Source organism: Chiloscyllium plagiosum, chromosome 5 (assembly GCF_004010195.1).
Source record: "Chiloscyllium plagiosum isolate BGI_BamShark_2017 chromosome 5, ASM401019v2, whole genome shotgun sequence".
NCBI lineage: Eukaryota > Metazoa > Chordata > Chondrichthyes > Orectolobiformes > Hemiscylliidae > Chiloscyllium > Chiloscyllium plagiosum.
In genome coordinates, this window is record NC_057714.1 from 68,072,775 (window position 1) to 68,097,077 (window position 24,303).

Sequence of the window (24,303 nt, forward strand, 5' to 3'; positions counted from 1 at the left end):
GAAGCGAGCACGAAAAATCTCTAGTGGGTAGGATTAAGGAAGACCCTAAGTTATCCTAAACTTGTGAGGAACAAGAGAATGGCCAGAGTGAGGTTAGGGTTGATCAGAGATAGTGGAGGGAACTTGCGTCTGGAGTTAGAGGAAGTAGGGGAAGTACTTAATGAATACTTTGCTTTAGTGTTCATTACTGAGAGGGACCTTGATGTTTGTGTGGACAGCATGAAACAGACTGATATGCGCAAACAGGTTGATGTTAGGAAGGAGCATGTGCTGAACATTTTGAAAAACATAAGGATAGATAAATTCCCTGGGCCAGATGGAATATACCCTGGGTTACTACAGGACGTGAGGGAAGAGATTGCTGCACCTGTGGCAATGATCTTTCTGTCCTCACTGTCCACTGGAGTAGTACCAGATGATTGGAAGGTGGCAAATGTTATTCCCTTGTTCAAGAAAGGGAATAGGGATAACCCTGGGAATTACAGGTCAGTCAGTCTTACGTCAGTGGTGGGCAGAAGAGAGACTTGATTTGTGAATACTTGGAAAACTATGCTTTGATTAGAGATAGTCAGCATGGCTTTGAGAGGGGCAGGTCGTGTTTCACAAACCTTATTGAATTCTTTGAGGATGTGTCAAAGCACATAGATAAAGGTAGAGCAGTGGATGTGGTGTACATGGATTTTAGCAAGACATTTGATAAGGTTCCCCATGGTAGGCTTATTCAGAAAGTAAGGAGGCATGCGATACAAGGAAATCTGGCTGTCTGGATACAGAATTGGCTGGCCCATTGAAGATAGAAGGTGGTGGTGGATTGATAGTATTCAGCCTGGAGCTCACGCAGGGATCTGTTCTGGGACCTTGCTCTTTGTGATTTTTATAAATGACTTGAATGAGGAAGTGGAAGGGTGTGTTAGTAAGTTTGCCGATGACACGAAGGTTGGTGGAGTGGCAGATAGTGTGCAAGGCTGTTGTAGGTCGCAACAGGGCAATGACAGGATGCAGAACTGGGCTGATAAGTGGCAGATGGAGTTCAGCCTGGAAAAGTGTGAAGTGATTCACTTTGGAAAGTCGAATTTGAATGCAGAATGCAGGGTTAGGGGCAAGATTCTTGGCAGTGTGGAGGAACAGAGGTCCTCCATGTCTGTAGATCCCTCAAAGTTGCCACCCAAGTTGAAAGGGTTGTTAAGAAGCCAGGCGGTGTGTTGGCTTTCATTAGCGGGGGATTGAGTTTAAGAGCCGCGAGGTTATGCTGCAGTTCTGTGGAGCCCTGGTTAGACCACACTTGCAATATTGTGCTCAGTTCTGGATGCCTCATTACAAGAAGGATGTGGAAGCTTTTGAAAAGGTGCAGAGGAGATTTTCCAGGATGCTGCCTAGACTGGAGGGCATATCTTATGAAGAAAGGTTTTTTTCATTGGAGTGAAAAAGGATGAGAGATGACTTGGTGGAGGTGTATAATGAGATGAGAGGCATAGATAGAGTGGATAGCCAAAGACATTTTCTCATGGCAGAATTGTCTATCACTAGGGGGCATAATTTTAAGGTGATTGGAGGAAGGTTTAGGGGTAATGTCAGAGGTAAGTTCTTTACACAGAGTGGTAGGTGCATGGAATGCACTGCCAGCAGTGGTGGTAGAGTCAGATACATTAGGGGCATTTAAGCAACTCTTGCATAGTTACGTAGAAGATAGTACAATGAAGGGAATGTGGGTTAGTCTGATGTTAGAGTAGAATAAACGATCAGCACAACATCAAGGGCCTGTACTGTACTGTGCTGTACTGTTCTGTGTTTTATGTTAATCACTAAGAATGAACAGTCAGAAAAGACCATACTTGAGATCTCAGAAGTTGTAATGTCTGGAGATGAAGAGTGAAACCAATTCGAATTGACTTGATAATCTTTCACTTTAACCAGGCAGGTCTGCAATGATCAGTAGTATAGATTGACAAAATGGTTTGGTTCATTGGATGGAATCTGGAGGGACAGTTCTTGCCACTTAAATACCAGAAGTTATATTTTGTAATGTTTGACAGGATGGCCGTGGTTGGCCAACAGTCGCTTGTAATCTTCTCTGGAAAGCTGTGTGGTTTTGAGTGGTCAAACTATCAGTATCTCCAGTATTTTTGTAAGTTGTTCACCACCTTTTTTACCCTGCGCCAAGAATATATGTATTTGGGTCATTTGAATGTATATGGCATGATCATTGTGTGTCCATTGGCAAAGAGACGCTCTTAACTTGACATAGATTTTTCAGAAACAAGAACCAGAAATTGCAGGAGAAATTCAGCAGGTCTAGCTTTATTTGTTGAGGGAAAGCACAGTTAACATTTGAGTCCAGTGACCCTCCTTCAGAACACTTTCTCTACATGGATTTATCCAGACCTGAATTTGGAACAATTTAAACATCGTAATGTGTTTCCACTTGTGTGTTAGACATTCAAATAGAAATAGCTAATGTAATGCAATATTTGATCTTAGGTAAACTTTGTTATTGCTGTAATGAAATATGCAGAACTGTAATACATTTGATTCAACTTTACTTGACAAATGACGTACAGATTTTTAATTTCCAAAAATTTATGGAGATATTTAGTAAACAATATATTAGATTAAAATAAATCTTAACATGCTTGAGCTATTTATTAAACATTAAATACTGGTACCTTGCTAAAATAATTATGCTTATATCAGAAATGATTATTGATTACCTTAAAGATTGTTAAAACACTGATCTATTTGACAAATTATTAAGTGATCATCTGAAACAATTTGATAGCCATTGATCTTGTAATTAATATTATAGTAATATAATTCAAATAAATTTAAATATTTTGTGAACTATTATTTAAAGTATAATTTGAACTTTTTTGTTGAATCAACAGTATGAGAAAGTTAAAATTTATCGTACCGATGGATCTTATCGTGCTGTTGAGCTGAAGCATGGTAACAATACCACGGTGCAGCAGATAATGGAAGGCATGCGGCTGTCACAAGAAACACAACAATATTTTACAATCTGGATCTGCTCTGAGAACCTCAGTAAGAAATATGATAAATTGCTTTTATATTTAAATGGTTTAACTAAAAATGGTAAAATGTTGCAGACAATATAATTTTCGATTATTTTGTCAAAATAAGAGGATGAATGCATATTGGGGGAGGAGTCCTTGCAAATGTTATCAATTAAAAATCATAAGTTCAAATATGGTTTCCCATTTTGAATTCATCAGCCCCTTGCTATTTACAACGCTGATGCTAATTCACATCACAAATTTTCAATATAAGGGAGAAGAGCAATTTGTTTAGCTTTGTAAGTAGTCTCTTTTTGTGCTGGCAGCTTCTTCTTTTGTGCTGTTGCCAGGAAATATGGCCCATTGTTAGCTTGAAGCATTTGTACATGTAAACACTGCACCAGCCATCTTGCAGTCAGTGGGTCAGGTTAGAGACCGTTTGCGTTGAAGACCACATTTTTCATGATAGGATTATGCATATTTTATATTGGGCACTTAAAGCTAACAAGTAAAGCTGACTTTTGTCCTCACAATCTGGGCTAAATTTGAATACCGTTCCCAGAAATGAAATACTATTGTTAAGCCATTGAACTATCCTCCCTCATTTCTGTCTCTTTTTTTGAAGAAATAATGATAAGTAAATTTAATGGCAAAGACACTGCCACATCATTTTTCAAGTTTCTTTTTATCTAGGTTTGCAGCTCAAACCATACCATAAATCACTACAGCACCTGCGAGACTGGCCAGAGATTGTTGCAGAATTAACTAGCCTTGATCCACATTCGGAAAAACCACAACTCTTTCTGCGAAGGGATGTGCGACTTCCACTGGAAACTGAAAAGAAGGTTAGTACTAAAATGCAGCATTGATAACAGCTATCTCTTTTTTTTTTAAAAGGGGAGCAACGCATATTTATAAGGCCTTGCCCTCCTTGCACTGCTGAAAATGGTTTTCTGTAATTATATGTACATGATGCATTTGTGAAGACCAATGGATTTTGATTGGTTTAAGAGAATGCTTTTCAACTTACAAGCGATGCTTAATCAATGTTCAATTCAAACAGTGAAAATGTGAACTATTCAATTCGGCTTTTAAGTCTTTGATCACATTTGTCATACTTGTATGGATGATTAGTTAATAAACAAAATAAAATTTGACTGTTTTGTCACTGATAAAATGGTACTCTCAAAGCAATTTCACACAGCTTTTTTTCAGCAGGAAACACTAATGAAAATGGCCAGGAAGTTCCAATGCCAGATAACCATTGAAGCAGCACCAACTGTAATTGTGCATCAGGATTATATGAAATCCTAGATGCGGCGCACATTTTGGGAATTGACCAGGAATTTTATGTCCATTTCCCTGTCTCTAGGACACTTTGGTAGAATCCATTAACGTTGAAGAGTTTGGAGGGTTCAGCTTTAATGAAGTCAGTTTATGCCCAGGAAAATTGAGGATTAAAGCCTACTATTCTCACCCACCTCGCTCTTCCCACCGTATGCTGATCACAACACTGCCCCAACCCTCCAAACTACATGCTGATTGTGAGGCATTTACTGCAACTTGATTGACTTTGACTTTAACTTTACTTCACAGATCAACGGACTGCTTGATTTGTATTGAGGAGAAAGTGAGGTCTGCAGATGCTGGAGATCAGAGATGGAAATGTGTTGCTGGAAAAGCGCAGCAGGTCAGGCAGCATCTAGGGAACAGGAGAATCGACGTTTCGGGCATTAGCCTGAAGAAGGGCTAATGCCCGAAACGTCGATTCTCCTGTTCCCTAGATGCTGCCTGACCTGCTGCGCTTTTCCAGCAACACATTTCCATGCTTGATTTGTATTGCTTACCTGTATATTGGTGCTCATTTAGCTGCAGTTTTCCAGTTCACTGGGATATCAACAAACATTAGTATTTCCAAAGTGTGATACATTTATGTCTAACAATGTTATGTAAATACAACTAAGCAGTGTTGTATCAAAGGTTGTGTAGCTAAATCTTTTGTCCTTGCTGGCTTATTACTTTGTTCAACAATGATGTTCTTGGCTTTTCATTGGCTCATTGCTGGTGCGTTAACTAGTCAGTCAATGTTAATCACAGACTTTGTTCTTGCTTCAAATATAAATAACTTTTTATCAAGTTATATCTAGACTTAGCATCCTGTAGTTTTCAAGTCTGTTTAATTAAATTGCTCAGTTGCATTCAGTGAGAAATTTGTTAGTTGTAATTTTAATTGCACCTAAGCATAAACATCATATTTGTTGTATGTGGGCAAGAACAAGGCAGAAGAATTCATGTGAATGTGAGAGATTATCCAGTTTGAAAACATAACTAAGAATTAGCAGCAGGAGTTGTCTGTTCTGTCCTTTAGCCCGCCCCACCATTCATTAAGATCCCAATTGATCTGCCCAAGGTCTCAACATCTCTTTCGTGGCTGCCGCTTAAAGTTCTGAACTTCATGATATTTCAAAAATCTATCTACCTCCTCTTTGAATTCTTCCAGTGATTTAGCCTTCACAACTGTTTGGGGGTAGAGAATTCTAGATATTGCTAACCTCTGAGAGACGGAAGTCCTTCTCATCTCAGTTTTAGATGTGTTCCCGTATTCCCGTATCCTGTAACTTTGCCCACTAGTTTGGGATTTCCCCATTCATAAGCACTGCCCCCCCCCCCCCCTCCCCACCTCAGGCCAATATCTACCCTGCCAGACCGCCTCAGAACCTTGTATGTTTCATGAGGACCTCCTCTCATTCTTATAATCCTAATGAATAAAGGTCTAAGATGCTTAACTGTTCTTGAAAAGTGAAGGTCTGTGTTCAAGGAATCAGCCTAGTGAATCACACTCGAACTGCCTCCAATGCAGAGAATCCTTTTTAAAATAGTGTCCAAAAATGTACACAGTACTCCAGGTGCAGCCTCATCAACACTCTGTGCAGTTATAATAAGACATCTCTATTTTTAAACTCTAACCCCTGAGCAGCCAAGCCCAGAATTCTGTTTGTCTTCATGATTACTTGCTGCATTGGCATGTTAATGTTTTGTGTTTCATGCACAAGAATACCCAGATCCCCCTATGCCTTTGGTATCTCCCTTCATTAGTTAATATTTATTTTGATTCCTCCTATCAAGGTGCCTGACCTCAAACATGTCTGCATTAAACTCCTTCTGCTACATTTTTGCCCTGTCACTGAACGTTTTCTTATTTTCATGCAGATTCTTTTTGACTTCATTATAATGACCACACCGAACCTATTTTTGTATCAGCAGCAACTTTGGGCACTTTATATATTGCTAATATAGATGGTAATAATTAAGGCCCCAAGACTGATTCTTGTGGTATTTAATAGTTACGTCTTTGTAGCCTCCAAAAAGACTAATTAATCCTTATTAACCAGTATTAGCCAGTTTTCAATCCATGCTAATATATTACCTCTGATAGAATGAACTCCTGTCTTGTGCAATAATGTATTTTGTGACACCTTACCGAATGTCTTCTGCAAATTCAAAATACACCACATCTACTAAATCCCCTTAATCAACTCTGCTTGTTATATCCTTAAAAAACTCAAGCAAATTTGTCAGTCGTGATTTCCTTTCACAAAACCATGTCGGTTCTATTTGATGCTGTTCAGATTTCCTAAATATGCTGCTATTTCTTCCTTTTATAATGACCTCCAGCACTTTTTGACTGACAGATGTTAGACTGACTAACCTATAATTTCCTGCTTTCTGTCTCTGTCACATCTTGTACAGGGGCCTCACGTAAGCAGTCTTCCAGTCCTCTGGAGCCCTCCAAGAATCCAGTGAGTTCTGGAATATTTAAGTTAATGCCTCCAATATTTCTGCTCCCACTTCTTTTAGCCTTTCAATGCAGCCCAACAGGTACTGGCATCTTGTCTACCTTCAGTACTGTTAGTTTGTGAAATACGCAGGGCTATAAAGAGGGTTTTAAACTAATTACAGAGTAGAGGATTTGAGAGAGGGCAAATGTAGGCCTACATAGTAAGAGGATACCCAGCATTATAGGGCAGCAATTTGGATACCAACACCGAGGGTGGGACAGGAAGAGATGGTTGTGGGGGGGGAGGGAGTTGGTGTTAAGACAAGATTAATGGCTATTCACTTCAATATGCTTGGTATTCAAAAAATAAATTGACAGTTCAAATACATGTAAATGGGTATAATCTTGTAGCCTTTATAAAGACGTGATTACAAAGAGATCAAAGCAAGGAACTAAACATCCCAGTAAATTTTTGAAAGAACAGGCAGCAAGGAAAGGGTAATAGGGTAGCAGTGTTAGAACAGGAGGAATAAGTATTATAGTAAGAAATGATCTTGGGACAAGAAGTATAGTATCCATACAGTGGAAGTGAGAAATAAGAAGAGAAAGAAGATACTGGCAGTCTACAGGCCCTCTAACTGTTTGATAGAACAGAGGATAAATCAGAAGGTAATGAGGGCATATAATAAAGGCAGTATATTAATCATGAGCAATTTTCAACTTCACAGATTGAGAGAACCAGATTTGCAAAGGTAGCCACAAAGAAGAACTCAGTGTGTTTTCAGGACAGTTTCCTAGAACGAAATATTGTGGATCCAGTCAGGGATCAGGCTGTTTTGGGTATGGTGATAGCCTTAATGAATCATGTCATGGTAAAAGATCGGCTTGGAAAGAGTGAACATGATGGCAGTATTTAGCATTTGATTTGACAGTGAGGATCTTGGAATGCAAACAACTATGCTAAGCATAAATCTAGGTAATTACAAAGGAATGAGTACAGAGCTGGCTGGAGTGATTTGGGAAAGGTGTTTAAAGCCAAGAAAGTTGAGGAACAATGGCAGGTGCTTAAAGTGTTTCATAGCTGGAAGCTGAATCAAAATCCTGGAATTTCCTCCCTGAGGGCATTGTGTAGCATATGGACTATAGTGGTTCAAGAAGGTGGTTCACCACGACCACCTGAAGGGCAAGTAGTTGTGGGTGATTAATGCTGGCCAGCCAGCAATGCCTCTATGCTATGAGTGAATAATTCAAATATTAGTGAAAAAGGAAGATTCTAGGAACGGAATAAATCAACCTTCGGTAACCAAGAATGTTAAGGATAACATCAAATTACAGAAGTGTGGCGAAGATTAATGATAAGGCAGTGGATTGGGAAAGTTTCAAAACTAACAAAAGGCAACCAAAAAAAAGAGAGAAAGTTTGAGAGTAAACTTGCTTGTCATTTCAAAATGGAGACCTTCCTTAAATAAATCGAAGGAAGAGAAGCCAGAGTGAACATTAGTCCCTTAGAAAATGAGGTTGGGGAAATAATAATGGGGAACCAGGAAATGGCAGAGGACGCATTGAGATCTGAAGTGTTCACTCTGTTTTCTTTTCATTGATGCTGCCAGACCGGCTGAGTTTCTCCAGCATTGTATTGGGTCAAAAAATGGGTAAAAGACAAAAGTATAATGGCTATTTAAAGTTTGTTTCAGATCACTTATTAATCTTTCTTGATTACACATTCCTGGGGTGCAGTTTTGCTCAATTGATTGACTGGCTGGTTTGCAATGCAGAGTGAAACCAGCAGCTTGAGTTCACTTCCCACAGTGGCTGAAGTTACCATGAAATACCCTTCTTCTTACCCTCTCCCCTTGCCTGAGGTATGGTGACCCTGAGTATCTCTAATGCGAGAGCAGTCCTGTGGTCCAGACTAACTATGGTAACTTTACCCTTACATATTACTAGATGTAAAATTACCTATTCCTGGGTAAGTTTAGCCAGATACTGCTCTAAGAATCCCTGATGCACTCTGTAGATTTGTCTTCCATGTTACCCTTGCGCATCTGATTTATTCAGTCAATATGCAGATTAAAATAGGCAATTAGAACTTTAGTGCCCTTCTTGCATGCCTCATGCCCACCCATGATTTCCTTACCTTACAATTCCTTATTTTCATCCAAACAGATCCACATCACTTGTCACTACTCAGCACCACACTGATAACTTGCATTATTACCAGCATCCTTTTCCTCCTCCCCATGCTTCCAAAATATCAAATACTCTTAAGTGTTGTGTTCCCAGTCTTACTCATTTTGCAACTGTATTCGCATAATAGTTATCAAGTTACATTCATTTATTTCTATTTGTGTAGTTAACTCATCTATCTCGTTACAAATACCGCATGATTTCAAAAAGAGAGATTTAAGCTTTGACTTTTTACCTTTATTATTACTGTGGTTTTAATTTTTGCTGCACTTTTCTACCAAGGTTTTGCCTCTTCCTGTCACATTTTGATTAATGTTCACCTCTTCACTTTCATTACTTTTGCACTCTCATCTCCTTCTTTGATTTTTCAAACTTCCTTTCAGTTGAACGAGTTTAGAATGACTGGTGATTTCACTCGAACTTGCAAAATTTCTGGAATGCTAGATGGAGTAAATGCAGAAAGGATATATGCTTTGGGCATTGTCTCAAGCCAAAGACAATTTCCGAATAAGGAACAAAACATTAGAAGAGAGATTAGGAAGAACGTTTCTTTCTCCAGAGTGTAGTGGATCATTAGAATCCTCTACCACAGAAGGTTGTGGATGCTCAGTCATTGCCCATATTCAAAACACAGATTGATAATTTCAAATTACTAATAACATCAGGTGATAGTGTGAGAAAATGGTGTTGAGGTAGATGGTTAGTCATGATGTAGAATAGTGGAGCAGACTTGGGGGATCAATGGCCTACTCTTGCTTTTATATTTCTATGTTGTGCACATTGATTTTGTTTAATAAGCATAACGCACTATATAAACAATGGGCATATATATATTATATGTATAGAATACATATTTTAATTTGTTTGTTCAAGGTGGATGATCCGTTGGCTATCCTTATTCTATTTGATGAGGCACGCAGTAGCCTGCTGAAAGGATTATATCCATGTCCTGACAGTCAGTTGATAACATTGGCTGGTCTTCTCCTTCAAATCATCTATGGAAATTATGAGAGTAAAAAACATAAGCAGGGATTCCTCAAGTGAGTACATATTTTAAGTGATATATCAATTCCAGCCTTGGGTGACTGCTTGTGCGGAGTTTGCATGTTCTCCCTGTGTCTGCGTGGGTTTCCTCCGGGTGCTCCGGTTTCCTCCCACAATCCAAAGATGTGCACGTCAGGTGAATTAGCCATGCTAAAATTGCCCATAGCGTAGGGTAGGGAAATGGGTCTGGTGGTTTACTCTTTGGAGGGTCAGTTGGGCTGAAGGGCATGTTTCCATACTGTAGGGAATCTAATCTAGTCTAAAAAATGTAGAGTTTGATGAGATGCTTACAGACTTCAGTTTCAAGACATTAACAGATATTGCTACTCTACCTTCCAGATTTTTTTTGAAGTCTGGACTAAAATCCTTGCATTATTTAGCATTATAAGTAATCCCGTGTCAGTCAAATAATTATACTTGAGAGCTCCATTATTGCTTACCTTAATTGTTAGACCCGGGTATCATTCATATGATGGTCAGTACTTCCCAACCTTGTATTTAGGGGTTTAGAAAACACCATGTGCTTTTTCTTTTGAAGCATGTTGTCTTTATATTGCAGTTCTGGCCTTGTAGAGAGATGCTGTTTCTGATCGCTCATGCCTTATGTGCACAGCTATACTAGAAAATAGTTCATGTAACAGATTATGATCATGCCAGTTGGCTGCTGAAAATGTGTTGCTGGAAAAGCGCAGCAGGTCAGGCAGCATCCAAGGAACAGGAGAATCGACGTTTCGGGCATAAGCCTGTCTTCATGCCAGTTGGCTGGCTAACTGAAACCACTTGTCACGATATGAGCTGAAGGGATTCAATTTCTCTTGGTTGAGATAGAACCTAACCTGACTCCTGACATGCAAGAAGGACCAGTATCCATTAAATTTGAAAATGAATATTTCCTAAGATTAACAAAATGTATGCTATTTGGAAAGGGAATATAATGATATTGTGTGCAGCACATTTTCCACAGTATTTCTTTCCCTATCACTGGACAATTAAGGAATTTAAATACGTGCAGTTTATAGTACCACGATTTCAATTATCTCAACAACTGCAGTAAAGGCAAAGTTCCACAAACATGTAAATAATGGATTAAGGAAGATATTTCGCTCTTCTGTGCATGGCTGTGCGATTGTATTTTGCTCTTTAAAAGGATGCCACCAACAGTCTAAAAAAGACAGTGTGTGCCATATATTTGAGCAACATTGCATATCAATTTCAATACAGGTTCAATGCAGATACTTAGCTGTTTGTCCCACTAATTGCATTTATTTCAGACGTTCATAATGGGCAAAGTACAGACTGTAGTCAAAGTGTGGCGCTGGAAAATCAGCAGGTCAGTCAGCATCTCAGAAGTAGGAGAGTCGACGTTTCAGGCATAAGCCCTTCAGTACAGACTATATCAACCAGCCATGTAAAAACCCGCCAAGCAAGAGTCAGTACCATCCCACCTTGCTGATGCAAGCAGGTCTCATACTGGGCCCAGATTTGCCTCTACCACCACTGCCTCCGAGAGGTGTTGGATGCAGAAGCCATGGGGAACCCAAACTCTCCTCTGCCACAGCAGTCATGCGATGCTGCTGGGCTCAACTTGTCAATGCAGAATCCACCAGGAACCCAAACCGTCTTCCGCCATGAGTCTGTGCAGGACTCGCCTCTCCACTGCTGATGCCATCATTGCCAATGCGGTCACCACAACAGAGTTCTTCACAAGTAAACAAAGTCAACAAGAAAAGAGAAAAAATAAGAAAGAAAAGTGGATGGAGTGGTCGAACCTCTGGATCAGTATCCATACTCCGCTGCCATCTTGAATTAGCTACATTTTGACTATGCTGCATATTAAAGCTAACTGAATTCTCTCTTTCACCTGATGTGCATGTACTGTCTGTCACAGAAGAAGTGTGCCCAATTAATTCTTTAAACCAGGATTGCTGAAGTTGTATTTCAGAATTTTCTTGACTAGAATCAGGTAAATTCAATATAGTGCAAGAATTGAATATGTCAGTTTTTGACACATGGCTGAGTATCATATTAAAATGCATTCGCCGCTATTAAGGAAATTATTTTGTTATTTCAGAAAATGTTTATCTCCAGCATGTTTCACTATTCAGCTGCTGAAGTGAACGCTGGTTATTTATTTTACTATCTACAGTATTAGTTATCTTTAACTGAATAAAATTCTATGCATTTCAGTGAAGAAAATCTTAAGTGTGTCTTACCATGTACCAAACTGAAAAGCAAGGCTCCACACTGGATCAGTAGGATTTTACATGAATACAAGGTCAGTTTAAATAATTCTTTAAAATTTTGTTATACTCATTAAATCTTTCCTTTCTCACTTGACATTTTCTTTAAAAAAAATACTTGATTGAACGTGTTGCTTACTCAACATGGATATATTGTTGTGACTGAAATAATTTGACATAGCTTTAATGTGGAATTCCGAATGAGTGAGATGATGCACTTGGGCTGGACAAATAAGGCAAGGGAATATATAATAAATAGTCGGACTGTGGGAAGCGCCAAGGATCAAAGGATTGTTGGTCCCTTAAGGTATTAAGACAGGTGGATAAAATGATTATGAAGGCATCTGGTATACTTACCTTTATTAGACAAAGCCTAGAGGTTAAAATTAGGTTATGCTGGAAATTGGTTCGGCCACAGCTCGAGTACTGTATGCAGTTCTAGAATCCACATATTGGGAGTGACATAATAGCATTAGAGAGGGTGCAGAGATGATTTACCAGGAGGTTGCTTCGCTGGAGAGTTTGTGAAGAGAGAATCTGACAGACTGGGTTAGGAGATAGTGGGTGGTGATGGAGGATTGTTTTCCGAACTGGAGACCTGTGAACTGTGGTGTTCTGCAGGGATCGGTGCGAGGCCCACTGTTGTTTGTCATTTATATAAAGGATTTGGATGAGAATTCAGGAGGTAAAGTTACTATGTTTGGGGTTGACACTAGAATTTGTGGTAAAAGCAACAGTGAAGAAGGGTTATCTAAGATTACAAAGGGATATTGATCAATTGGACTGAGCAGTGGCAGATGGAATTTAATTTGGATAAGTGCGATATATTGCATTTTGGTAAAGCTAAAAGGGGCAGGATTTATAGAGTTAATGATGGGGCCCTGGATAGTGTTGTCGAACAGCAAGACCTAGGGATTCAGATAAGTAGTTCTTTTAAACGTAGACAGGGTGGTTAAGAAGGCATTTAGCAAGCATGCCTTCATTGCTCAGACCATTGAGTATAGGAGTTGGAACGTCATGTTGAGGTTGTACAGGGCATTCTTGAGGCCACTTTTGCACGATTCTATACAGTTCAGGTCACCCTGTTATAGAAAGGATATTATTAAATCGGAAAGCATTCGGAAAAGTTTTGCCTGGATGTTGCTGGGGAAAGGCAAGGACTGATTAGGGATAGTCAGCATGGCTTTGTGCATGGGAAATCATGTCTCACAACCTTGATTGTGTTTTTTGAAGAAGTAACAAAGAGGATTGATGAGGGCAGAGCGGTAGATGTGATCTATATGGACTTCAGTAAGGCACATACTGGTTCCACATGGGAGACTGGTTAGCAAGGTTAGATCTCATGGAATAGAGGAAAACTAGCCATTTGGATACAGAACTGACTCAAAGGAAGAAGACAGAGGGTGGTGGTGGAGGGTTGTTTTTCAGACTGGAGGCCTGTGACCAGTGGAGTGCCACAAGGATCTGTACTGGGTCCACTACTTTTCGTCATTTATATAAATGATTTGGATGTGAGCATAAGAGGTACAGTTAGTAAGTTTGCAGATGACACCAAAATTGGAGGTGTAGTGGACAATGAAGGAGGTTACCTCAGATTACAACGCGATCTTGATCAGATGGGCCAGTGGGCTGAGAAGTGGCAGATGGAGTTTAATTCAGATAATGCAAGGTGCTGCATTTTGTGAAAGCAAATTTTAGCTGGACTTATACACTTAATGGTGAGGTCCTCTGGAGTGCTGCTGAACAAAGAGACCTTGGAGTGCAGATTCATAGCTCCTTGAAAGTAGAGTCATAGGTAGATTCGGTATGCTTTACTTTATTGGTCAGACTATTGAGTACAGGAGTTGGGAGGTTATATTGCGACTGTACAAGACATTGGTTATGCCACTTTTGGAATATTGCATGCAATTCTTGTCTCCTTCCTATCAGAAGGATATTGTGAAACATGAAAGGGTTCAGAAAAGACTTACAAGGATGTTACCAGGGTTGGAGGATTTGAGTTCTAGGGAGAGGTTGAATAGGCTGGGGCTGCTTTCCCTGGAGCATTGGAGGCTGAGGGGTGACCTTACAGAAGTTTATAAATCGTGGGCGGCACGGTGGCACAGTGGTTAGCACTGTTGCCTCACAGCACCAGAGACCTGGGTTCAGTTCCCGCCTCAGACGACTGAGTTTGCACATTCTCCCCGTGTCTGCGTGGGTTTCCTCCGGGTGCTCCGGTTTCCTCCCACAGTCCAAAAATGTGCAGATCAGGTGAATTGGCCATGCTAAATTGCCCGTAGTGTTAGGTGCAGGGGTAAATGTAGGGGAATGGGTCTGGGTGGGTTGTGCTTCGGCGGGTCGGTGTGGACTTGTTGGGCCGAAGGGCCTGTTTCCACACTGTAAGTAATCTAATCTAAATGAGGGACATGGATAGGATAAATAGACAAAGTCTCTTCCCAGAGGTGGAGGAGACCAGAACTAGAAGGCATAGGTTTAGGGTGAGAGGAGAACGATATAAAAGAGACCTTAGAGGCAATTGTTTCATGCAGAGGGTGGTACACGGATGGAATTAGCTGCCAGAGGAAGTGGTGGAGGCTGTTACAATTGCAACATTCAAAAGCATCAGGATGGGTATATGAAATTGAAGGGTCTGGAGGGATATGGGCCGGGTGCTGGCAGGTGGGACTAGATTGGTTTTGATATCTGGTCGGCAGGGACAAGTTGGACCAAAGGGTCTGTTTCTGTGTTGTACATTTCTATGACCCTATGGAGTGGAGAGTTTGGGAAGAGTAAAGGGCTGGATAAGCTGGGATTTTTTGCACTGGAGCAGAGGAGCTGGAGTCCTTGTAGATCTTTCTAAATTCACGAGGAGCATTGATAAGATTACTAGCAAAGATCTTTTTCCTAGGGTGGGATAGTTCAAAACTAGAAGGCATATTTTTAAGGTGAGAGAAGAAAGGGGAAATTTGTCACACCAGAGGGTGGTTTGTGGTGGAATGTACTGCCAGAGGAAGAGGTAGATGTAGGTACAGTTACACCATTTAAAAGACATTTGGACAGGTACATGAATATGTAAGGTTTAGAGGGATATGGGCCAAATGTAGGCAAGTGGGACAATTTAGTTCGGAAGACTTGGTTGGCATGGCTGAACTTGAGCAAAGGGTCAGTTTCTGTGTTGTATGACTCTGACTCTAAACTCCTTCAAGCAGAGGGGATTGAGAGCCTACGTGATTGAGATATATAAAATTATGAGCGTAGATAATTAGGCAGGAAGAAACTTTTCCTCTTGATGATGGGATCATTGATCATAGGGCATAGATTTGAGGTAAAGGGCAGATGCTTTAGAGGATATCTGAGGAAAAAACGTTTTCACCCAGAGGTTGCTGGGAATCTGAAACTCGCTCCTTGTAAGGGTGTTAGAGGCAGCAACCCTCATAACATTTAAGGTGTGTTGAGATGCCATGGCAGACAAAGTTATGGGCCAGGTGCTGAAAGTTCGAGGGTTGTTTTTGACCTGCATAGATACAATGGGTTGAAGGGCCTTTTTCTGTGCTATAAATCTCTGACTCTACATATCGCTTTGAATTAATTTGGTTTATGGAGAGCAGAAAATTAGCTTGGGTCTCAGGTGTGCTCAAACTTTTAAGTCGTCTTGTTCACAAGCAAAATCCCTCGTCACTAGATTAATATGCTAGTCATTTTTTACAAATTGGAACAATTGAATTTTAAATATGACTGCTAGCTCTTTTTTTTGAGCTTGTAACTCAAACTTTGAACAATCATTTTTTAATCAGCGCTAATGAGTAGCGAGTACTTTTCTTCTCACCATTCCCCGGGTGTTGAATAACTTAGTTTCATTTTCTTCATACGTACAGTAGCGCCTCGACTTACGAACTTAATCCGTTCTGGGACCTGGTTCGAGAACCGAAAAGATCGCGAACTGAATCAATTTTTCCCATTGTTCGGATAGCGTAAGAATGCTTGGATGGTTGTTCACAGCGCACGCTGGGAAGTAGAGAAAACATTGTTTGTACTACCTGATAACCAGTTCAGAACTGAAAGATTGAGGAAGGATACTATTCCTTTTCTCTATAGTATCAAACAACAATTCTTTCACAATACATATTGGCATGCAATTGGAGTGACCAAAAGATGTTTTGGGCAGACTGTTTAACAAAAGACATGAAAACTAGATAATGTACACCATAGATCAGTGGTGAAAATTATCTTACTAGTTATCTTGGAATGGCAGGACTATACTGGACCAAGGGAGACTGAGGAGACAAGACAAACTGAATGAGATCACGCGGGGCCCGAGAGCTTTTGCGTTCAACAAGCACGTAGCAAAGCAGAACAATGAAACTACGTGGTCGCACGTGGGCTTTTTGCGTTCGTATCTTCGTTCGTACCTTGAATTTCGTACGTACGTTGAAGCAAAATTTTACGTACAATCCTGTTCGTAAATTGATTTGTTCGTGAATGGGGTCGTTCGTATGTTGAGGTGCTACTGTACTGAGTTGCAGTCATTTCTCCAGACTAATGCTGTAACACATGCTCTTGCTGTTTACATCTGAATTGAAAGTAACATGAATGAAACCTGTGTTGTCAGCTTCACTGTCCTTTCAGGTCATGTTACATGGCATGGCAAAGATTGGTGAATATTAAGGTTGAAGATTAAGGCATGTTAAATTACAACTACAAAAGAGGAATTAGTGTGTTGTTGTTAATCAGCCCACTACACTTACGGCGAATTTCTATTTTCAGCTGTTACAGGCAAGAATATAGATTGAATATGAGAGTCCGATCAGGAGCATGAAACAAATAAGTAACTCAAAGAAACTGACCTGCTTAATTAACCATAAAAACAATCAATGCCTGTGGCAGCGCTTAGCTGGACAATTTCAAAATTACTTCTGCTCAGATCTTACTTTATATTGTTTCCTACTTCAAATATTTTTCCAGTTTTCCCTTGAATGCCTTTGCTTCAAACTTAGTGCTCTAACAAGAACCTGACTTGTCTCCTCAGTCTCCCTTGGTCCAGTATAGTCCTGCCATTCCAAGATAACTAGTAAGATAATTTTCACCACTGATCTATGGTGTACATTATCTAGTTTTCATGTCTTTTGTTAAACAGTCTGCCCAAAACATCTTTTGGTCACTCCAATTGCATGCCAATATGTATTGTGAAAGAATTGTTGTTTGATACTATAGAGAAAAGGAATAGTATCCTTCCTCAATCTTTCAGTTCTGAACTGGTTATCAGGTAGTACAAACAATGTTTTCTCTACTTCCCAGTCTGTACCACTTCCCCCTCTCCAAGCACCACCACCGCCACCAAGATGCGCGCATGTGCACACAATGTCATACTTCTCTTCAGAGTATTCAATACGGAGTATTAATGCCTTAATATCTTCAGCATTCAAATATTTTAATGATGACACTCAGGGAAATAAGTAGTCACAAACCTGTACTGAATTACAAACCGATCCTCTTATAAACTATAAGCCAGTACTGAGTGGGGTTGAATAAAATGTTACAACAAGGTGTTAATTAAAAATTCCATTATTTGCCAACTGCATTGGCTGCAGTTCTTAAACTGCGATTGGATGTGATGAGAATATTTTTCATGTGTATCTTTTTACGCACTGGCAACATTTACTTAAGGTTTATATTGCTTAAAATCTTTAACAGAGCCTTAGCAGTCGTGAAGGTATCAGTAAGGAGATGCACCACCTTCAGCGTCTTTTCCTGCAGATTTGCTGGGAGTTTCCATCTTATGGAGCAGCCTTTTTCACAGGACAAGTATATACTAAATCAAGCTCGAGTAGTCACAAAGTTGTCAAGGTATATGTTGGTGTAAACACGAAAGGTCTGCATTTGTTAAACATGGAAACAAAGGTAAATTGACAGTGATCCCTAGTGAATTTATGATGTAACAAGCATGTATTTTGATATTACACAGGAGACATTTTGTTGAAGCTGTTTGTCTTGCAATCATCAGGACAATTACAAATGATTAATATATATAAGTGAGCAATATGGTATGAATTTCACTGTTAGTGTAATGCCAGGTATTTGGGTGATATATCCCAAAGACTGGCAGTTCATATCAAACAGTGTATCCATGTTGCAACAAGCAACATACTGACTGGACTCAACCAACCGATGTTCGTAACGATCAAAACACAGAATCCAACATTGGATGTGATTCTGCAATTGACAACATTTACTGGATAATTTTCAGTGAACAAATGCATCCAATTTAGGATTGTCATTAGGCTCGCAAAGTGATGCTCATGTGAACTGGAAGCTCAATAAACCAATATACAAAGTCCTGTTCTTTACAGACAAATGAACATATGGACTGCACCTGTTTAAGTTCAACAAATTAGGTGGCAGCCTTCCACTGGCTCATTTCTTAGAGCAGTGCCTTGATTAGAGTCAACTTGCGTTGTATAAATTTTAGCACTGGCAGTAAACTAACCCCACAATCTCCACAGTGACGCCTCTACCATCCTCAGTCCACTTGTCAACCAATCAACACTCTTCTCTCATTCAGTATAAATGTTTACTTCTTTAAAGTGATTTTCTTGTGAATTGTGATGAATGCAAGTCAAAAGACTTTAACAAAATGTCATTTTTTCAGCAATACGCAAGTTCTCTACTACAAAACAACTATTTATAAACATGCATTTATTTGATCCCTTCTCGAATAATTATATGATTAATTACTTCTGAAGAACTGTGACTTTTGTTGTGGAAAGATCAATTCCTTAATTCTATATTAAAACTTTTTTGTTTTCCAAGGTCAGAGGTAAAACATTTTATCTATTTCATCCGTTAACTTGCTCTGTAACAACTAAAACAGATTGCCACAATGAACTTTTTGTGACAGTTGTGAACCTTTGGCTTCCTGTTCAACCTTGTATGAGTTGTAAATTCTGCATCCTATCCAATACCAGACTTGCAAATTTCCACTTTAAATATTGCAACAGAGTCATTATGTCCAAGTTTTTGTGATGAGTGCAAGACAAAATGTTTCAACTTTGTCTATTTTTTCAATGTTTAAGTTCTGAATCATAAGCAATTATTTTCATTCTTTTTAATATTGCCCACCCTGTAACCAGCATATGGGAAATCGTAGAATTGTCCTCAGCCTGTTCCTCTTGAATTTCTTTTGGTGATGTGGATGTGATTTGCTGACTGTAGGTGGAAGTTAACCGTCTCCACCAACTCATTACCAAAAATCTTTGCAGCACCATCAGCTGAATTCCAAATGCATTGCCATAGACTATTTCAAATAGAGGTTCTTCACTGCTGAAGGCACTGACAGATTATTTTCAGAACTGGTAATATTAATTGTTTTCTTACATTTGTATCTTTTCCAGGCTTTGTTGATTAGCCTTAAGTATGGCTCCCTTATGTGGCAATTGGGTGAAGCAGATGCCTACTTTCAAATTCACAGTTTGGAAAATAAAATGAGCCTCGTTGTGCATACAAAGCAGGTATAAAAAAACATTCTCGTCAGTGTTCAGATGAAGGTGAAGCCTTTCAGTTTTATTTAGGAAAGTAAATAATGCAAAGGACTTTGTAATTTTGTAACACCAATACTTAAAGTGAACAACAATTAATTATAAATTGATCAAACTGGTGTTATGGTAGTAGAACTGTATTTTTAAAACTTCTGAAATTTTCTTTAAAGAGAAATCTTCCAAATCATTGCAACAGTTTATTTTCAAAAGAAAAGGACTAATAATTATTAATCTTGTGTAAAACCTTAAGGATGAGTGACCATAGTATGATCAATTTTAAACTTTCTGAAAGTGAGATCGTTCAGTCTGAAGCAAGGGTGTTAAATTTGAGTAAGAGAAATTATGAATCGTGAGACACAGGATGGCTAAGTTGAATTTGGAAAATACATTAAAAGGCATAACTGTACAATGGGCAGTCTTCAAAGAACTATTAGATTGGGACGGCAACTATACATTTCTTCAAGGTGCAACAACTCTTTTTTTTAAAAAGAGCAAGTCAACTGTGGCTAATAAAGAAAGTTAATGATTGTATAAGATTAAAAGAAAAGGCTTGGTGATAAATCTAAGGATTATAGAAGTTTTTGAAATGGCAAAGAAAGATAAAGGTACTGGTAAGGAAAGGAGCAGTAGAATATGAATGCAGTCTAGCAAACACTATTAAAAATAGGCTTTAAAACCCTCTATATGTACATAAAAATGAAATGCTTGGCTCAGACAAATGTGGATCCCGTAGAAGCTGAGTCAGAAGAATTTATACTGAGGCATAGAGAAATGGCAGAGAAGCTTATTGTGTTTGATTTCACTGAGGAAGATGCAAGAAATCTCCTTGAATTAGAGGTAATGACTCGAGAGAAAAATAGGTGGGAAGGAAAGTGGTAAGGATAATACAAAGAAACTGCAGAAAGATCTAGACATGTTAAGCAAGTGGGCAGAAACTTGGCCGATAGAATATTTTTCCCACATTATATTCCTCCTGCTAAATGCATAACCTCATAAAGCAATTAAATATTATTTAAATGAAAAATATACTGCAGAAATCTACAGAGGAGGGATTTGGGAATCCTTGCGTATGAATCTCAACATCTGACACTGGAGGCAGTCCAGCTAAGATTCACTTGGCTACTCCCAGGTATGGGAATGTGAGGACTGGAGATCAGAGATCGGATGTGGCGCTGACAAAGTACAGCGGGTCAAGCGGCATCTGAGTAACAGGACAGTCAATGTTTTGGGAATTCCTGATGAAGGGCTTACGCCCGAAACGTCGACTCTCCTGCTGCTTGAATGCTGTGCTTTTCCAGCGCCACATTTTTCAGCTCTAATCCAAGGTATGAAGGGACTGTTTTATGAAGAGAAGTTCAGTAGATAGGGCCTGTACACATTGGAGTTTAGAAGAATGAGAGGTAACCTTATTGAAACTCAAGATCCTGAGGGAAGTTGACCAGTTAGATGTGGAAAAGCAGTTTTCCCCTTGTGAGAGCGCCTTGGGCCGGAGGGCATAACATCAGAATGTGGGGTTGTAAGACTCAAGGAGGAGTTTCTCCTCTGAGGGTTGTGAATCTGTGGAATTCTTTTCCTCAGTGGCTTTAGATAGAGTCATAGAGATGTACAGCACGGAACCAGACCCTTTGATCCAACTCGTCCATGCCAACCAGATATCCCAACTAATCTAGTTCCATTTGCCAGTACTTGGCCCATATCCCTCCATGCCCTTCCTATTCATATACCCATCCAGATGCCTTTTAAATGTTGCAGTTGTACTAGCCTCCACCACTTCGTCTTGCAGCTCATTGCATACTTGTACCACCCTCTGTATTAAAAAGTTTCTCCTTAGATCTCTTTTATATCTTTCTCCTCTCACCCTAAACCTATGCCCTCCAGTTCTGGACTCCTCCACCCCAGGCAAAAGACTTTGTCTATTTATCCTATCCATGCCCCTCGTGATTTTTTAAAAACCTCTATAAGGTCACCCCTCAGCCTCTGATGCTCCAGGGAAAACAGCCCCAGCCTATTCAACCTCTCCCTATAGCTCAAATCAGGAGTCATTTAAGTATATTCATGGCTGAGAGATCTTTAATCAGTAAGGGAATCGAACACTATGGAGAAAAAGCAGGAAAGTGGAGTTGAGGCCTTTGATTTGAGTACAGAAGTAATGAAGTCTTGCTTCAATTCGATAGGAGCCGGGTGAGACTGCACCTGGAGTACTGTTTGCAGTTTTGTCTCCTTCAGTCAGGAAACCGGTTATTGCCACGGAGATTGTGCTGCAAAGATTCACCAGACTTGTTCCTGGAATGGTGTGATTATCCTATGAAGAGAGATTAGGCACATTGGGCCTACATTTTCCAGAGTTTCGAAGAATGAGTGGTTATTTCATTGAAATCTACAACATGTGTAAAGAGATAGACAGGGTAGATGCAGGCCACAAAACAAAAATTGCTGGAGAAAATCAGCACTGAAGAAGGGCCACAGAACTCAAAATGTCGATTCTGCTTTCTGTTAACTGTCCATACAGCTGAATTTCTCCAGAAGTTTCTGTTTTTCTTTCAGATTTCCACCTTCTCCAGTTCTTTGTTTTATATTAGATGCAGTTAAGTTGTTTCCCCTGGGGAGTCTAGAATCAGGAAGCATAATTTGAAAAGAAGGGCGATGCCACTGAGGACTGGGAAGAGGAGACATTTTTCTCCTGTGTGAATATTTGGACTTCTGTACCCCAGAGGGTGTGAAAGCTCAACCTTTTGAGTATGTTTAAAGTGAAGATTGAATTTCTGATTACTGATGGAGTTAAAGGCTATGGAGATAGTGTGGGTAAAAGTACTTGATGAAGTGCTTGATAAGCCATAATATTATATTAGATAGTGGAGCAGCCTCAAAGGGCTGAATGGCTTATTCCTGTTCCTACTCTTTGCTCAGTATTTTAAATCAACTGTAATATTTACATACATCAGCACAACAAAGAATGGTAATCTCAAACTAAGACTTGTGCAGTTTATTGTTTCCTTTCAATAACATTTATTTCTGCCTCCATTTTTTAGGCTGGTCTGATTGTGAAATTACTGATGAAGTTAAGTGGCCAACTGAGTGTAAATGAAAGAAACTTGACAGATAAACATGGATATGGGTAACCATTAAATATCATGAGATCTTTATCTTGACAAGGCCATTCCTGTTGAACTGAAGCACTTCAGATTACTAAGAAGCCAGAAAAACCCACTGTGATTTAGCATTCCATGTATATTTGTATGATATTGAAGAATTGTATATCTTATTTGATGTATTTTAAAGCAAAGTATACATTGTGTATGTTGATTATTTCAATGTCTTGTTATTGTGCTAAAGAAGCAAGTTTTAATTTGGTTCTATAAAGAACAAAATTCTGAGTTATAGTATGTATTACAGCAATAGTTGTGCTCTTCAGTATGGTTTATAAAGTATTTTAGAAATATATCACAATATCGACATACATTTTTATGAATTAAAAGAGGATCTTCTAAATTTTGGTTGATTTGCATATTTCAGAATTACAGAACTATTATGGTCCAGTGGGAGGCCATTCATCCCATTGAGTCTGCACTGGAATGAAACCAGACACAGCATAGAGTCGAGAGATTATGGCACAGAAACAGACCCTTCAGTTCAACTTGTCCATGCGAACAAGATATCTAAATTAATCTAGTCCCATTTGCCAGTACTTGGCCCATATCTATCTTAAAGTCTTCCTATTCATATACCTATCCAGATGTCGTTTAAATGTTGTGATTATATCAGCTTCCACCACTTCCTCTGGCAGCTCATTCTATACTCTAACCACAATGCCATAAACAAACACACAGATCTAGATACCATCTATCAACCCCACAGAAAACGAACAGGAAATGACATCACCACAAACCCCAGGAATCCCATCCAGGACAAACATATATATGGAAAGCAGGAGACAACAGCTTAGTTTCACTTGGAGATCGCCACTGATGAAGTTACCTAGCCAGGTAATGAAATGTCTGGATATCAAACCTACAGCTCAGCGAGCAAACCTATACCCAAAACCTCAACCTGAGCTACAAACCTTGCAAAAATCCCATAAATTCTTACAACTTCAAGTTAAAGATAGATAAGGAAATATGTTGATTACACTCCATACCAAAGTGGTTCAGCAGTGCTTAAAGACATTGCTCCTAGATTGGATTGACAGCAGGTGAGGAGGGAAAAATGCACTTGACCTCATCGTCACCAGTCTTCCTGTCACAGTTGCAACTGTCCATGACAGTATTGGCAGAAGTGACCACTGTACATTCCTTGTGATTGTGTAGACTACTACTGAGCTAAACTGGATTGATTTAGATCAGATCTAACAGCTCAAGACTGGGTATCCATGAGGCACTGGGTCATTAACAGCGGCACAAATGTCCTAAAATACAATCTGCAACCTGATGGCCCATTGTGTCCCCCTTTCACCATTACCGTCAAACCAGGTGATCAACTGTGGTTCAATGAATAGTGCAGGAACACCAGGCATACATACAAACCAAGTGTCAATA

At 39.5% G+C, this 24,303-nt stretch overlaps 1 protein-coding gene across 6 annotated transcripts in view; it reads left to right on the forward strand.

Moving 5' to 3' along the window:
• Nucleotides 1-23,268, forward strand: part of krit1 (KRIT1 ankyrin repeat containing) — a 72,251-nt gene extending 48,983 nt beyond the window's left edge. For all 6 annotated transcript variants that reach the window (XM_043690262.1, XM_043690257.1, XM_043690256.1 and 3 more), the window contains 7 exons: nucleotides 2,883-3,039; nucleotides 3,705-3,856; nucleotides 9,850-10,016; nucleotides 12,208-12,295; nucleotides 17,931-18,137; nucleotides 19,628-19,744; nucleotides 22,801-23,268. In XM_043690262.1, the coding sequence (XP_043546197.1) occupies nucleotides 2,883-3,039; nucleotides 3,705-3,856; nucleotides 9,850-10,016; nucleotides 12,208-12,295; nucleotides 17,931-18,137; nucleotides 19,628-19,744; nucleotides 22,801-22,890 (978 nt within the window). In that variant the 3' untranslated portion in view covers nucleotides 22,891-23,268. The remainder of the gene's footprint in view (nucleotides 1-2,882; nucleotides 3,040-3,704; nucleotides 3,857-9,849; nucleotides 10,017-12,207; nucleotides 12,296-17,930; nucleotides 18,138-19,627; nucleotides 19,745-22,800) is intronic.
• Nucleotides 23,269-24,303: the final 1,035 nt, after the last annotated feature.